Source organism: Seriola lalandi, unplaced genomic scaffold (assembly GCF_002814215.2).
Source record: "Seriola lalandi dorsalis isolate HSWRI2012SDOR001 ecotype SW California unplaced genomic scaffold, Sedor1 jcf7180002054641, whole genome shotgun sequence".
NCBI classification, from domain to species: domain Eukaryota; kingdom Metazoa; phylum Chordata; class Actinopteri; order Carangiformes; family Carangidae; genus Seriola; species Seriola lalandi.
Genome location: NW_019525194.1, coordinates 309,891 through 326,033, shown reverse-complemented (window position 1 = coordinate 326,033; position 16,143 = coordinate 309,891). Strand labels below are relative to the sequence as shown.

Here is a 16,143-nt window from a genome sequence, read left to right as displayed (position 1 = left end):
TGCAAATTTCCTAGAAATAATATGAAAAAAGCAACAATGCTCTTGTATGTTCCATGCACATAAAGAACACCAAACATGTCGACCAGAATCATTTGGAAATCATTTAGAGTTTATTTCAGGTGGTACGCTCATCCTGATTAAAGGTTGTCATACTCTGAGGGGATGTTAAGGTTGGATTACCAACATAAATGACAGAATTACACTGTTTAGATGCATTGGAAGAAACAAAGCCCAGTTCCCAAACTATTACATCCTCAAACCTCTTCATACAATCAACATATCTCACCTGGTGGAGCATGTACCACACGTCAAGGCAGAGTCCGGGCTACAGAAGTCCAGTTTCGAATCCAGCCATGGCGCTTTGCTGCATATCATTCCCTCTCTCTCTCTCCTCTTCATTTCCTGTCTCTCTTTATACTGTCTCTATCAATATCATAAAAATGAAGACAGAAATGACAAAAATAATTCGAAAAAAGGAAACATATCACATAGTGGTGTCTAAAAAGAGAAAGCTATACCAAAACGCTTTGTGTGTGAACAGCATCAAAAAGTAAGACAACCTCACAAGCGAAAAACATGAAAATCTCTCTGACATATCAACACAATGAATCATGATGTGCTCGTCGCGTTAATGATTCAACCAAGTAAAGACAAAACTGACAGTAATGATATTGATCTCAGACCACAGATTAGATAGACACAACCTCACCGCACAGGGAGGAGTGGGCAAAGGTTCTTTGAGGAATCTATCTCCAGAATCTTTTGACATTATTCTGGGATTAGATTCACACGTGAGGTGCGAGGATGGCGACTTTGAGGAAACAGTATGTGGTGGCCAGAGATGTGTACTCTGAGGACAGCTTTGCTGAAGATCATGAGAAGATCTACAGGGCGCACAAAACCATCCTGGACCATGTCAGAGAGTATCTCAGGTAAGTGAGTCCTGGTTGCACAGAGAGGAGGATTGTGGTCTTTGATTCGACGTAATCACTTTTTGTGTTTGTGTACAGTTGTGATTCAAAACGTGCCAAGAATGCAGTACTCTCTCTCCTGCCTATCATTGGCTGGCTGAGGATCTACAGAGTGAGAGAGTGGCTGCCAGGTGATGTGGTGTCTGGGATCAGCACTGGATTGGTGGCTATCATGCAAGGTGAGGAGCAGCACAAGTCTGTGACTGGAAGGTCCCATCATTGTTGGTGCATTCAAGGCAACTAAAGCCATATGGATAAATTTAGTCATGGATTCATAAAAAAATGTTGGTAGTGAATTTTGATCTGTCATCTAGACCGCCACCCTTTTCCTTTACTGTACTGTCTGATCATCACATTATTTTTTAGAAACGATGCATATGAACACAACTGATATGAGACTGGCCTGAATCAGGCGCTGAGTTCATGGTCAGATTCTTACAATAGTTTACTTATTCTTTGATTTTTAAAACTGCTCATTTCAGACATGTTAGAGTGTCGTATGACTGCCAGTAACAGCAGATAAAATCACTGATTAAGTTTGATGCAAGATTAAAAAATGTAATTTCCTTTTATGGGATCAATAAAGAGTCACGGCGACAAAAGGAAGTACAAGCACAGGTGCATAGGATGGAAGATAACCTTAATGATCTTGCATAATAAACTTGTAAAAGAGAGTTTTTTTTTTATCTCAATGGGAATTCTAGATAAAATAAATGAAACAATAATAATAATAATGATATACTCTACATATTGAGCATCAATGCATAGAAAAGTATAACTAAATACGATATAAACCATGCATAAATAATAATTAAAAACTGAAAAAAGGGTTAAATAGAGTAATAATCCTCAGAGTGAAATAGTTTTTAATGTATTGTATTGGTAAGTGTAAATGTCTCGCAAACGTTATCTCCCAGAGGTTTCACTATCATTTTAATTTGTTCTTTAATAACTTGTTTTTAGGTGAGTAGGTAAGTATTAGCTGCTTAGTCATCCACTGAATTATAATTCTGTGGGTAAACTGGTGGATTAGTTTCTTGTAGTAACTTAGCAGTCACTTTCCAAACTGAAAAAACACTTCTTTGACTATTTACTAATCATTTTTACCTTCATCGTGTGTTTTCTCTCAACTTCTCTCAATACCTGCAAAATATACTTTTTATTTAAAACTTAATTCTGTGTTTTTTGTGGTCTCACTCAGGACTTGCTTTCTCTCTGCTGGCCTCGCTGCCTCCAAGCTATGGACTTTACACAGCTTTCTTCCCCGTGCTCACGTACTTCTTCCTCGGTACTTCAAGACACATATCTGTAGGTATGTCATTCAGTGCTCTCTCATTATTAAATATATCAGTTTTTCCCTTTATAATAAACAAAACAGTAATTGTCTAATTTGGTTTCTCAAAACCAGCTGGAAAATGTAATTAAAAGTAATTGTTTAATTATAAGTTGGTTTTTTTTATTCATAATTTATTGGTGACGCATTTTGATCTTAAATTGTCCTCAGCTGTTCTCAGGTAATAAAAACCGTTTTCTGTAAATAAGGTTAAAGATTTCACTGTTTGTAAAAGTGATTGATCCTTTTTTGAACACGTGGAGATAAGCCGAGGTGTGATATGGCTTTAACAGCGTCTTCTCCACCCATCCACACCCTTGTTCCCTGCAGGCTCCTTCCCAGTCCTTAGTCTGATGGTAGGTGCCGTGGTGACCCGCCTCGTCCCAGAGGACGGACCACCAGCAAACATCACAGGCTTTGAGGGTCTGACCCAGGACCAGCAGAGAGTCCTGGTGGCCTCCTCTGTGACTTTCCTCATGGGGATTTTCCAGGTGGACTTGACTCTGTTTCTGTTCATCTGCATGTCCTTTGGGAGAGTTTTCATATCAAGCTTCTTTTCTGTCTCATGCAGCTTGCCATGGGTGTTCTGCAGGTGGGCTTCATCGTTGTCTACCTCTCAGACACTCTGGTGTCTGGCTTCACCACAGCAGCTGCCGTTCAGATCCTTGTGTCTCAGCTCAAGTTTGTATTGGGATTAAATGTCCCAGGCATCAGCGGTCCTCTCTCTATCATATATGTAAGTCCAAGATGTGACAGTTGTTAGATAGACCACTCCCAATGTTTTCATCATTCAGGCAGTACAGGAGAATAAGGGAGATAAGGGAAAGAGGACAGATTATAGCTTGAAATATGCAAATAGTTCTTTGGGATGTAGAAAAAACAGCACAAATTTGTTCTGAAAGGTCTGCTGAACTCTCAATTTTGGAGTTTAGGAAATATTATATATATAATATATATATATTATTTATATTATTTGTTTTTTGTCAAGCATCATACGAGAAGATCGATACCACTCTCATATCTGGGCAGTAAATATGAAACTAGTGCCAGTAGCTGGTTAGCTTAGCTTAGCACAAAGACTGGAAACAGGTAGAAACAGATAGCTTGGCTCTGTCCAAAGGTAACACCCTCCAAACTCTCTTATCAACATTATATATCTCCTTTGTTTAATCCATTCATTATAACACCACAAGTATCACCTGATGAGCTGGCAGGTAGCTAGTTAGCTTGAACTTTTAATCTGTAAATTCATGCTTATGTTTATACAGATCACCTCCAGTCATGGCTGTGACTCTGAAACCCACAGTAAACCATTGTTATAGTGTTGATTGTAAAAATTGAATGAAGGTCCAAATATCTTTCTCTAAAAGTTTTATTTGTAGTGCAAAGTGCAAGTTTCAGTAAGGTGGTTTTCAGTTTGATAGCCTTTTTATATCTGTAGCATCTTCATGTGGTTTTCTGTGGAATTCTGCCATATTCTTAAATACAGTGTTTTTGCTTCTTTGGCTCAGACCCTGGAGAAGATCTTTGTCCAGATCACTTCTACCAACATCTGTGACCTGGTGATGTCCATAGTGATCATGGTGGTGGTGTTCATTGCGAAGGAGCTGAACGACAAATACAAAGCCAAACTGCCAGTGCCCATCCCCATAGAGGTCATCATGGTGAGGGAAGCCTTAAAGAAGACACTGGTTTTGCATGGTTTAATTAAAGTACACTTTGAAACACTATAACTATATGCAAACGTAATATATGTACATATATTTAATTTCCATTTATGGAATATATAAAAACATTATATATGAAACTTATTAGAAATTGGAACAATTTCATTTTTGACATATATGTCTACCCATACAAATATGTAATGTCAATGTATGTATTGATAATATATATAGTATATGTATACAGTCCAAAGGTCTGAGACCATTTTTCCCAGAATGTGAAGACGGACATGTTTAAAATTAATGAGAAATTACATAAGAAATTATATAAATAAACATAGAGAATTTTATATGTATGTTGTTTTGATAAACTTTAAATTAAATATATATTGTTAACAATATTAGATATTTTTTATATATGTACAAATTCTGGGTATTTCATATATGTTATAAACGTTTATCCTCATATGTCCAGAAAATGTGTATATATGATATTAATATATCTTCTTATAGGTGACATAAAGCATAGCATATATTTGTAGATTAATTCCCTACCTTCCACACAGCCACTGGTTTCAGTTCATGCCAGTAAACTGGCCCCAGAGGATAAATCATACAATATCAACAAAGAGGGATTTTTAATTTAGGTATTGGTAGTTACTTGTATTAATGTCCTGGATTAGTGTTCATCAGCCAATCCCCAAATAGGGATGATAGAGTTTCCCTCAAGCTTCTGAACACACAGACACAGGAGTGTTTACAAAATAAAATCCATGTATTGAAATATATATGGATTTCCGCTTATTTCAAGCAAGTTTCCACAAGTAGATGTTTTTTTTTTTTTTACCATAATGAATTGAAAACTAAAGCTGCCAATCTTCTTGAGACTCTCAGGTGTCTTTTCTATTCACGCAGACTATCATAGCTTGTGGGGTGTCCTACGGCTTCAACTTTGAGAAGAGATATGATGTTGATGTTGTTGGCAAAATGGTTAGTGGGTAAGTTTCAAGTTCTCCACATACAGTGAATCTGTTTGCTGCTGTTTCCATCAGGCAATTCAGATCATTCAAATTCAAGCACAATTATCTTTCAGGTATGAGTCTCCCATTGCGCCCAATATGGAGGTGTTCCGGGAGAGTGCAGTTGAGGCCTTTCCCATAGCCATAGTGGGGTTTGCTGTTGCGTTCTCTGTGGCCAAAGTCTACTCTATCAAACATGATTATCTCATTGATGGCAACCAGGTGAGTTGAATATAATAAACTTGTCTTTCCTGGTCTGGCTCTGATAGACTCTATGATAAGACTCATAATTCAATTTATGAAGATATAAAGTTTCATTGAATTTTGCTTTCATATCAGCGTTGGGTGTGAGCTTTCATGTGTTACGCATAAAACAGCAGATCAAACTAAATAATAAAATAAATGCAAAACAAAGGCAACCTTTCACAGCCAGAGAGGAAACCACAGTAACTTCTCATTACTCCATCCCCAGGAGCTCATTGCGTTTGGGGTTAGCAACATATTTGGTGCAAGCTGCAGGTCGTTCGCAGCCAGCACGGCACTCTCCAGAACAGCCGTGCAGGAGAGCTCAGGAGGCAAAACACAGGTCAGCAAACAAATCTCACCATTACTAGTATCTGTTTCCTGGGTTATGAACTTTTACTGGGTCATTATCTGGAGACATTTCTGTCCTTAAAACGACTTACTGTATTTGTCACAATCTGGTTTATGTTATTATTATATTCCTCCACTGGCATCTTAAAAATCAAACATTAACTATTTTTTTTTATGCAGATTGCAGGGTTGATCTCAGCCATGATGGCAATGATTGTAACTCTGGTACTTGGGTTCCTGCTAGAGCCGCTTCCCAGGGTGAGACTCACTTCTGCAACTTCTCATGCCAAAATTTTATTTTATTTGTTTCATGTATCTTATATGGAGGGAAATTTTGAAATTTTCCTCTCATGTTGATTTATATACACCATGTGATGAAGGGAGATTTTTTTTATTATACACCTTTAATATTGAATTTGACTGCAGTCTGTTCTGGGTGCCTTGGTGATCGTCAACCTGAAGGGCATGTTGATGCAGTTCAGAGAAATCCCATACCTGTTGAGGAGGGACAAACTAGAATGCGTAGGTATTATCAATTTAATGCCAAAATGTTCATGTATTTATAGAATCCAACTTTTTAGCCATTTGGTTACTCCCTTGCCAAAGTCCATTCTCTGTCAGTGTTTGACCTCAAGTGTTTTTCTGCAGGTGGTGTGGGTGGGAACGTGCCTGGGCGCCATCCTGCTGGGCCTGGACCTCGGTCTGGCCGTGGGCTTGGGAGTGGAGCTGCTCACTGTTGTCATCAGGACTCAGTTGTAATTACACAATTTGTGGCATCTGATATCAGTTTGTTAATATGCAAAGTGACTTCGAAGGAAATAATGAGAAAGATGATAGGTTTACTGTAGTTGATGAAAAGCCCTGTATAGTGCACAGCAACTATGTAGTAAAGCAAAATCTTATTGTTGCTTTAAGTTGACTTTTTCCATGAATACCTTCCAATCACATTACATCTTTAAAGTCAATTGTGCATCCTGCTGCTGCTCACTAAAAGCGACTACATGGAACTATATGGCCCTTTAAATTCTGACACACATGAAAAGTATGCTCTGTGAAGAACATTTAAAATTTCCCACATTGGAACAAAAAAAACGTAGCACCAATGGCATGTGCTTTCTACTAACAATACCACAGAGCAATTTATTCCATTTTATGAATGACAATGATTCATAAGCATCAAAAATCTCACTTGTCACCATTGAGTGTGTATAATATATGGAGTGGTAAAGTGATCTATATCGAGCTTTAGGGCGAACCACACCTGTCACCAGCAGTCATCACGCAGCACGTCTGCCGTGCTAGGCGTCAGCTTACACGATTTCTCGGTACTGAAGTTCAGTTTACCTCTCAGTGCCATATAGAGCAGCTTGTGTTAATCTTAGTCATGAAACATTTGACTCCTCTAGGTACTAAGGTCATGCCACTTGATGATGATAATAATCTGTGTATTTTTTTTTAAAGGTCATGCTTCATCTTCATGGTTTCCACCCCAATATTAATGTTGAACCCTCTTCATGTCTCTGCAGTCCCCGCTGTTCTGTCTTGGTTAACATCCCTGGGACTGACATCTACAGGGATTGCAAAGATTATCTGCATGTAAATATATTGAGTTACATAGTCTGCTGTTGTAACCATATATGGACGTTACTGGGGATGTTGTTGCTCTTATGTCTGTTATGATGCTTTTTGGCCAAGCAACCCTGAAATAATATTTTTTCAAGGTTTTCATTTAATGTCATTGTTGTCCTCTGAATTGTGTTTGTTTAATCCTGATGCTTTTCTTCTCAGACATTCGAACCAAAGGGAGTAAAAATCTTCAGGATACCGTCCCCCCTCTTCTTTGCCAATATAGAGTTCTTCAGGGAAAAGCTTGAAGAAGCTGTATGTACAGTAAATGTTTTGCTTAGTATTTCTCTGTATGTGAATATGTAGTATGTGAATATGGTGTCAACACTTGTTTGTTGTAGGTTGGATTTAACCCCTTGAGGATTTTGAGGAAGAGGAACAAGGCTCTCAGGAAAATCAAGAAACTATTGCAGGAAAAGGATGATCACATTACAGAGGTGAGACGTAAAACTGCTGTAAACCGAAGCACGCTGAAGAAAATGAAAATATGATTGCTCAGATTTGTTCTCTCAAAAAGCTTTACGCCTACTTTCATACACTTGTCTAACAGAGGGGTTTGGCAGATTTGTTTTTCCAAACAACTGATGAGTCTTACATGAACACGAAGGAGTTGGATCTGCCCACTGACCTCAAAGGTCTTCCTTTCCGGATGGACTGGAAGGCCGAGCTTCCCGCTAACATCAGTGTTCCCAGAGTGGAGCTCCACAGCCTGATCCTGGACTTCTCTGCTGTCTCCTTCCTGGACGTGTCTGCTCTGAAGGGCCTCAAAATGGTAAATAAAAAAAATAAAAAATAAAAAAACACAAGTCATGAAAAATGTCTTTCTCTTTTTGTGTAGATAAAATGTGATGAGTCTCTGATCGCAATGACAAATTGCGAAGCCACAGCTGGAAATCCTCTGAGTATGTTATCACAGCAATTTTAGCTCCAATGGAACAGCAGTGGTGGGAGTGGTATTTAAAGGTCCCATATTTTCTTCTTCTGCGTTTTATTTGAAGTGCTGATCCATAAGAAGATAAATGTGTTGTTTTAAGAGCCAAAAACCATCTCAATCTCTTTGGTTGGTGAGCGTGACTGTTTTCTGACTGATCCAATAAAAATATAGCAGATTTCAGGAAACCACATCCTATAAGGTTGGATGGTGGGTACAGGTGGGCGGGGCTTGGGGCATGGCTGACAGGTGACTGCTTTATAGTGACATCACAAAGTTACAGAAGTCCTGACGGCTGGTTTGAAGGTTCAGTTTCTGAATCCAGGCTGTGTGCATTTCTCTGTGGACTGAGGCTTTGATACTTTCACAGTATTAATATAGAACCTAGACCTGCTTTATAATCAAACAACACATGGACATCTACCTTTATACTGTATGGGACCTTTCCAAAAAAGTAAAAGTACCAATATATTTCTGGGTAAAAATCCTGTATTCAAAATCCTTAAAATGATCAGCAAAATATACAGAAAATATCAGAAAAATGCCCCTTGTAGCAAATGTATTATGTTATTTTACATCATTAGATTGTAAATGAGGTGAAGGTAGTTAAAATTATTTTATATAAAGCACAGTTAGGTATTTTAGTTCAGTGGTTCCCAACCTATGGGTACAGGCCCCTTCTGAGGGTCACAAGATAAATCTGAGAGGTGATTAATGAGGCAGGAATAGGACAAAACTAAAGAAAGTTTTCTCTAATCTTTGCTTTTTGTGAAATATTGGATCATTTTGACCCTTGATGCCTCAAACAGTAGTGGCATAGAAGAACAAAGTAACACAAGTAAAGTACAAGAACCTTAAATTGTTCTTACAGTACTTGAGTAAATGTACTAAGTTACTTTACATTGCTGTAGCACAGCAAAGGAGAGCAGATCAGATAAGTGTTAGATATACGGTATGTTAGATGAAACTTAGATAAGGAGCTACACAAGAGCAGCTGAAGACAAAGCATAATAAATGATGAGTGAATACCCATGTAATTAAAATCTACTGTTTATTGCTTCTTATCACAACAGGTGTTCAAAGAGTTCATCCGAATCGATGTGGATGTTTACATCGCGTCATGTGATGGTGAGTTTCATCAGCATTTCTTAAAAGCACAAGATAGAGTCAGTGGTGACACTTGTACACTGACCACATGAGGTGAATATTACCTGTGCAAACCCATAATGCACTTCTCAGGCAGCCCAACTCCAATGTGAATGAGTAAGTGAGAGGAAAATTGTGCAGCTTGTGTGCAGTGTAAATGTCCATTTACAATTCACGTGTTGACAGCGTACATCTTGGAGAAACTACACACCTGTATGTTCTTTGACGATGAGATCTTGACGTCCATGTTCTTCCCGACCCTTCACGACACCATGCTGCATGTGTTTGAAAAACACAAGGGAGACAAAAGTAAAGGCTGGGTGGTAAGAAAAGAGTTATACTACATCATTCTTTCCAATTATTGCCATCCTCTGGTCCCTCAACAACAGAGCAGAAACTATGAAGTGGTTAGAAAGTTCAGATTACTTGAACAAGATTTTGATTTCTTATGTTTTACATCATGAAAAAGAATAAATATTAATAGTATCTCTTGTACAATAGAGTCATACACTTACAACGGCTGTGGCTCAGGAGGTAGAGCCGGTCCACTAATCAGAAGGTTGGTGATTCAATCCCTGCCTCCTCCAGGTCGCATGTCAAAGTATCCTTAGGCAAGATTACTGAACCCCACGTTGACCCTGATGGCTGTTCCATCAGTGTATGAGTGTTATGTATGAATATGTGAGTGAATGGTTCAATATGGCAAGTATTGGTGAGCACTTTGAGTGTTCAGTAAGACTAGAAAAGATAAAACCACCTTACTATAGTAATATAATAGTTATGCAACACAAGCATCACGATGGAGCAAGTCTATGTGAGTGTACATGTAGTATAAGCAGTTATGACACTTCACCGTTTCTTTTTTTCAAGTTAACAGATACCAAACTGTAGAAGAGCAACTGTCTCCGGGAGCATCCATTCACAAGGAAGAATGTTCATCTACAACTACAATGAAATGCTGTTAACACTGAACCATTTTAATCTTCCACTCACTATACTGCCACGATGCAATGTTCTGTATGTTTAGTGAGGATTTAGTGATTTCATTACAGATGGTTCTGTATTTGCTTTCACAGAAATTGTTACAGTCTTTGCTTTTCTTATTGAGATTGTCTCTTTAATATGTCATAGATCAGTCTGTAATGTCAGCTAAAAATGCTAAAAATCAAAGTGTTTGTACTTCTTTTTTTTAATGCTGTTTCTTTGATTCTGTCATTTCATGTGTTTTAAATTGTGTCTGTCCGTTGTTGCTACTTTTGTGTTAACAGGATGTTGCAGTGAAATGACACATATGTTCAGCCAACCCACCCTGTATAAATAATGTTTAAATAAAAAAGATGGAATACATCTTAAATGGTCTAAACACTCTTCTAAATTTATAAATCAGGATAAATCAAACTGAAAGATGACGACAGCTTAGATATCAGCCAATTCCTGACATTAGGACAGGACATGAACAGAGGTTACTGCACCAGACAGAATGAAAACGTCCCTGCATATCATATGCCTGCAAGTCATTTTCTAATATTCATTTCAATTTAGGGACATGCTTAAAACAGTGGTTCTCAACCGTAATGGTTTCCAGGCAAGGTAGGAAAGTAGGGTGCTACACAAAATTACGATTCTTTTTTCTGACTTGATGCAGTTTACTTGATAACCTTATCTTGTCCATCTTCAAATAACAATCTGAGAATCTCTTAAAGTGGTCAGAAACTGCAGACATATGCATCCTTTCAATATGAGTAAACAAGTAAACCAAGGTTTGTTTTACAGGGGCACAAGAAAAAAAACGTGAAACCACTGCTTTAGAATACCACCACACATAGCCAGGGCACCGACAAAATGTCTTGAAGACACACATTGAGTTTTCCAAAATGTTCATAGTAGTTTTCAAAAGATGCAAATTCCTTGTATTGTTTCACCTACCATTGATGTTTAATTTCATAAAATTGCTTAAAATCATCAAAACTTAACATCTTCTTGGACAGATCAAGATGTTAAATGTAAACTGCTGTTGTTAACAGAACAAAACAAAGATGAGATGGAAATCTACTGTTAAAAATTTATTGAGACATAGTTAGCATCTTTCATTGTACAGTATATATGCATGACTTCGGCTGACATATATACAGAAATATAAGCTTTTAAAAAAAAAAGGGACATTCTTGCTCTTCTCCAAGTCTGTAGTTTGTTCAGTGGGATGTTCAGTACAGTTAACTAAGAGGTGTACCACATACACACTTGCGTCTGGGCAGTATTATCAAAATGAATTTCTACATCCTGTAACCCTGAGGTTTACTATCACATTATTTAGACAAGCGGTATGGAACAGAATGACACAGACTGTTGCCCATTCATTCAGATAGCAGTTTACTGATAGTAAGGCCGGTAGCGGCCCTGATCTGGGTGATGTGGTCCCGGCATTTGGCCCTGAGGAGGAGGACCCTGCATTCGTGGAGGTGGGGGCCCTCTCGGAGCAGGCCACATCCCAGGACTGAGCCCTCCTGGCTGGCTGAACGGGGGACTGAGGGTGCCCTGGTCTTCAGGGAACTGCTGCATGGAGTTGGGGTTGTAGTGATGAGGTGGGGGGGCATTGACAGGGGGGCCACTGTGTTGTGGTGGAGGTCCTGGGTGGTTCATATAGGGGGGCATCTGGCCCATAATGTGCCCAGGTGGTGGAGTGATTGGTGGGGGGGCTGTGGACATGGGGGGAGGGGGGGCCTGGTTGTACACCATGTGTGGTGTCCCAGAGGCTTGAGGAGGATGCTGCATCGGGTGGCTGATAGGAGGGGGAGGGGGAGGTGGGGGGCCAAAGTGCTGCTGCGGTGGTGCCATCATGTGGTGAGAGTGGGACACAACAGGTGGCTGGCCAGGATAGTCCCCAGGGTGGTGGTGGGGGGGCTGACCGGGGCCTGGCCCCCCAGAGAGGGGCTCACGAGAGGACGAGTCATCTTGGATGGGCACGGTGATGAGATTACTGTGTTTGCGGGTTGTTACCGTGGCGATGCGGAAGGTCTCAGGACCAAGACCAGAAGTTGGGGGCGGAGCTTCGTGAGCAGAGGGCGGCGGCTGACTGTAGGGGTCGTGACTGCCATGCTGGAGTGGGTTGGGTAGGTGGACATGGTTCTTGGGTAGGTGAGGCGGAGGCACACGGAAACGCTCAGGGACCTCGGATGAAGGGGGCATGTGCACAGGCTCCTGGCGGCCTGCGGAGGACTTGGCTGCCCTCAGGTGGCGGTGGTTGACATGGGCCTGCAGGTCACGCTGGGACAGGTAGGTGCGCTTGCAGCCCGGCACAATGCTGCACATGTAGAGGGAACCACGCTGGCACTGCTCGATGCGCTGCACCGGGTCTGTGCAGTTGTAGAGAGTGAGGCTGGGCACACAGGGACAAAATTAGAGACAGAAAGGAGGAGTGAAACAAACAAATCGCAGGAGCAAATCGCAGAGCTAAATGCTACACATCTATTTGAGCAAAACAACAGGTTTAGCAAATATCTTTTTAAAATATGACAATAATGAAATTCCAGCATTCACTACAACACAAAGACTACAAAACATTTCAGTGGTTCAGATGTCTCACCCTGGGCACATTTTCTCTCCTTTTTTCTCATGAAGCAAAGCACAGTCGTAGCAGAAAACATGTTTGCAGGGGATCTGAGGAGTAAAGAAGTTAAGAGTTAGACATCAGCAGTTCTCTAAAAACATCTGCAGATAATAGTCAGATTGACAGAGTACATACCATCCGTCCATACAGCTGGATAGGGAGACCACACTTGTCACAGAAGTGAATTGGGACTTCATCCCTTTCTCCGATCAAATGTAACTGTTGGAAAAGGACCAATGAGTTCAAATACTTTAAATCTTTTAAAGTTCAAAAGTTAAACAATACCCAAAAACTAAAAATATAACCCATAGGCTTTTCTGTTTGATTATGGGAAATATAACTGTTTAAACCTATCTGACATAAAGGACAATATTTCGGACAATCTGGAGGTGCATCATTGCTTACAGTGTTCCAGGCAACAGGAATGAAAGTGTCCGTCATTAATATCTGTCTGAAAATACTGACATGTGTGCGGAGTCTTTTCTTTGACCTGATTATCCAGTGGGATGTACCTTATAGTCCCAAAACAGTGGCTGGGGAAATCTCCTCTGACTCGCAAACACATCGCCAGCTTTGGCACCACAATCGAACCTGTCCTCTTGCTTGAAGCCAAAGCTATCTGTAAAACATAGGGACAAAAGTGTTGATGACAGACTGCAGGAAAAAAAAACAAGATTACAACACCCTAAAATTTTAACTAAAGCCGTTAGTCTTTAGCTGAGTAACTTTGGTCCTTGATAGGTCTGAGACAAAATGTCAGTTGATTGAAAATTATGGATATCACAAGAATATCAACAAATAAAAACTAAGCATTTTTGAGTATGTAAAAAAAATCTCTTTATGCCATTCTGACACGATAAAATAAAGCAAAAACCAGAATTGAGCTTTGACATTAAAATATTGACTTGAATTGCATTTTACAGTTACATAACAATCTTAATATCCCTGGGTTTTATAAAATAAGCTATCCTATTATCTTGTTTCATTCTGTAAGATCGTATGTCAAACAGTTGTTCATGGTTAAACTTGTATTAACAAACCAGTCAATGTTAAAGTAATGACTTCAACATACCTTGTTTTAAGTGAACTAAACATAACAACTGAATAGTGTATCATGTGAAAGATCCTCTGTCAACCGCCTGAATTGCTGTCCATGGTCTATTATGGTCACCATGGATAATTTAGTGGCGCCCTCTGGTGGTAAAAGTTTAAACTAGATGACGTTGCCACATAGTGCTTAATATAAAAAAATGCTTGAGTATTGACTTTTCTTTATTTTTTATAAATTGCATAGTGCCCTGGCCCTCCTGATCACCAACTTAGGGAATCCTAAGTAAAACAAGGAGTGCTATAATCTTCTTTGTTTCATTAACTTCTTGTACAACAGACAGAGTCATCATAAAGTAATTTTGAAACAGTTAAGTCTAAACATCCTCATGACACATGGCAGAGAAGAGAAACTGCAGTGGCAAAGAGGACGTGAGATATAACTTCTGACCCACACCAGCACTGACTGAAAGACACCAACAACTCTGCTTTAACTAGTGCCTCAGATATCACTTCCCGGGTTGATCAATGCCTCTGTCAGTGTCAGCAAAAACCATGTGCTTCAACAAACTGTTGTTTTGTGATTCCTATAAAGCCATTATGATGTTTTCCACCTGACAGCTGTCTTTTTACTCACTTATTTATCATGCTTGATTCTACAATCAAAGCAGACAAGGAACCAAATAAATAAACATTAGAACATTGTATACATACATTATGTATTTTTATTGCCTGCATGAAACAATTGTAAAACTGTAGTATGCTAATTGTCTCACTTCCACTAAGAATGTGATTTATAATATAATAATTTTAAAATGCAATGCTAGGATGCATGGTGAGCTGCAACATGTGCCTACCATCTTCTCCAGCCTCACTTTTAGATGGCCTGCTGCTGGGTCTCTGCACGCGTGGCAGAGGTTTGCTCCTTATGGGCTGTTTGGATATGAGTTTGATGGGGATTCGTCTTCGAACATCTGGGCCACCCAAATTCCCAGAGCCATCACTTCCTTGAAGATCATTGTCTGTGGAAAATAAGGATAGAGTTACACTAATTTTGTATAATTTTGAAAATTTAAATGAATAGTTCATAAATGAAATGACTAGTGAAAATGCTGAAATCCCACTCCTTGAGTGATTTCTTATTCCATTTTAAAGAAAAATTAATATAATGAAACATAACCCATATGGCAGTTATAGAATTGCCTTTGAGGAAAAGTTGCCCCAAAGTCAGGATGTGCAAGTGCACTGTGACAGGGCGTGCAGCAGTGACCCTGCTTGTCCACAATGTTTAAAATGACAATACAGACTAACATAACAATGTCTTGTAACTTTGGGTAACCAGCGAGGTTTATATTATCATATCAAAATTCATTTGGCCTTACCGGTATGGCTTTAGAAATACAAACCAAGAAGAAGGACTCATACATTACAGCAAATATTCTGAAGACATGCTTTCAGTTATGACAGCCATCGCAACATCTTAGCTAGCTTAGTTAGCACTGTGCTAACATTGGTCAGGTAGCATTCGCGCCCCAACTCAATAGCAGCTTGCGGTTACGCCTACTAACGTGCGGGAAATGCATCGTTCCGCATTCAATATCGTAACCACATTGACTCCGTTACAAAACTAGATGGTGCCCTGTAGGTTCGTTTTAGTCTCAACGTTAACTTTTGGTGAATAGAAGTGATTAAGCTTTACTCCATCGCTAGCCACCTTTTTAGCTAGCCTGGACCATGCTAGCTTTAACGCTGTCCTGGAACATAAAGGGATGCCGTAGCAGAATCATACACTGCGAGGATGATGTGTCGTTATCTGACGAGCTGTTATAACAACAATTATAACTGCATATAAACATATATCACGTAAAATAAGTTTGCTAAGGTCGGCCTTACTGGGCATTTTCCTTACCGCTTTGGTCCATGATCCAACGAGTGAACACAATGCATTGTGGGAGAGAAAAGGCGAGGAGAGGAGGTAAAGGGAGAGGAAAGGAAAGAAGAGAGGAAGGAAGGAAGGAAAATTAGTTGGGAAAAGGCAGGAAAGGTGTTGGATAAAGAATGAGTGGACATAATAAGTTAAGGAAAGAGGAAAAAAAGTAATTAGAAACACACATTTCAGGATATAATGTATAACGAGGAGGCACCCTCTGAAATATGTACAAATTCAAGAATAATGTCTATGATTCATGCTCACAGTCAGTTCTG

General features: G+C 39.5%; 2 protein-coding genes across 6 annotated transcripts; one reads left to right on the top strand and one right to left on the bottom strand.

Annotated features, from left to right (window-relative positions):
• Window positions 1-759: 759 nt before the first annotated feature.
• LOC111665418 (chloride anion exchanger-like) lies at window positions 760-10,638 on the top strand. Of its 4 annotated transcripts, XM_023420411.2 has the most exons (20): window positions 760-932; window positions 1,011-1,150; window positions 2,173-2,283; window positions 2,635-2,795; window positions 2,876-3,040; window positions 3,816-3,968; window positions 4,884-4,966; window positions 5,062-5,209; window positions 5,460-5,573; window positions 5,762-5,839; window positions 6,008-6,103; window positions 6,230-6,336; window positions 7,108-7,177; window positions 7,370-7,462; window positions 7,549-7,644; window positions 7,758-7,979; window positions 9,212-9,266; window positions 9,471-9,607; window positions 9,786-9,843; window positions 10,155-10,638. In XM_023420411.2, exons 1-19 carry the CDS (start codon window positions 805-807, stop codon window positions 9,834-9,836), a joined length of 2,208 nt encoding a protein of 735 aa, XP_023276179.1. In that variant the 5' UTR covers window positions 760-804; the 3' UTR covers window positions 9,837-9,843; window positions 10,155-10,638. The 4 variants fall into 4 exon arrangements, with proteins under 4 accessions (XP_023276179.1, XP_023276180.1, XP_087033865.1 ...); XM_023420412.2 differs by lacking the exon at window positions 9,786-9,843; XM_087177739.1 differs by having other exon boundaries at window positions 9,786-10,638.
• A 696-nt stretch (window positions 10,639-11,334) lies between these two features.
• On the bottom strand, window positions 11,335-15,919 carry cbll1 (Cbl proto-oncogene-like 1, E3 ubiquitin protein ligase). 2 transcript variants are annotated; one of them, XM_023420413.2, is made up of 6 exons: window positions 15,848-15,919; window positions 14,796-14,960; window positions 13,404-13,510; window positions 13,027-13,110; window positions 12,868-12,941; window positions 11,335-12,660 (listed from the first exon to the last, which is right to left on the bottom strand). In XM_023420413.2, the coding sequence occupies exons 1-6, from the start codon at window positions 15,858-15,860 to the stop codon at window positions 11,655-11,657; spliced, it is 1,449 nt and encodes a 482-aa protein (XP_023276181.1). In that variant the 5' UTR covers window positions 15,861-15,919; the 3' UTR covers window positions 11,335-11,654. The 2 variants fall into 2 exon arrangements, with proteins under 2 accessions (XP_023276181.1, XP_023276182.1); XM_023420414.2 differs by having other exon boundaries at window positions 15,832-15,870.
• Window positions 15,920-16,143: the final 224 nt, after the last annotated feature.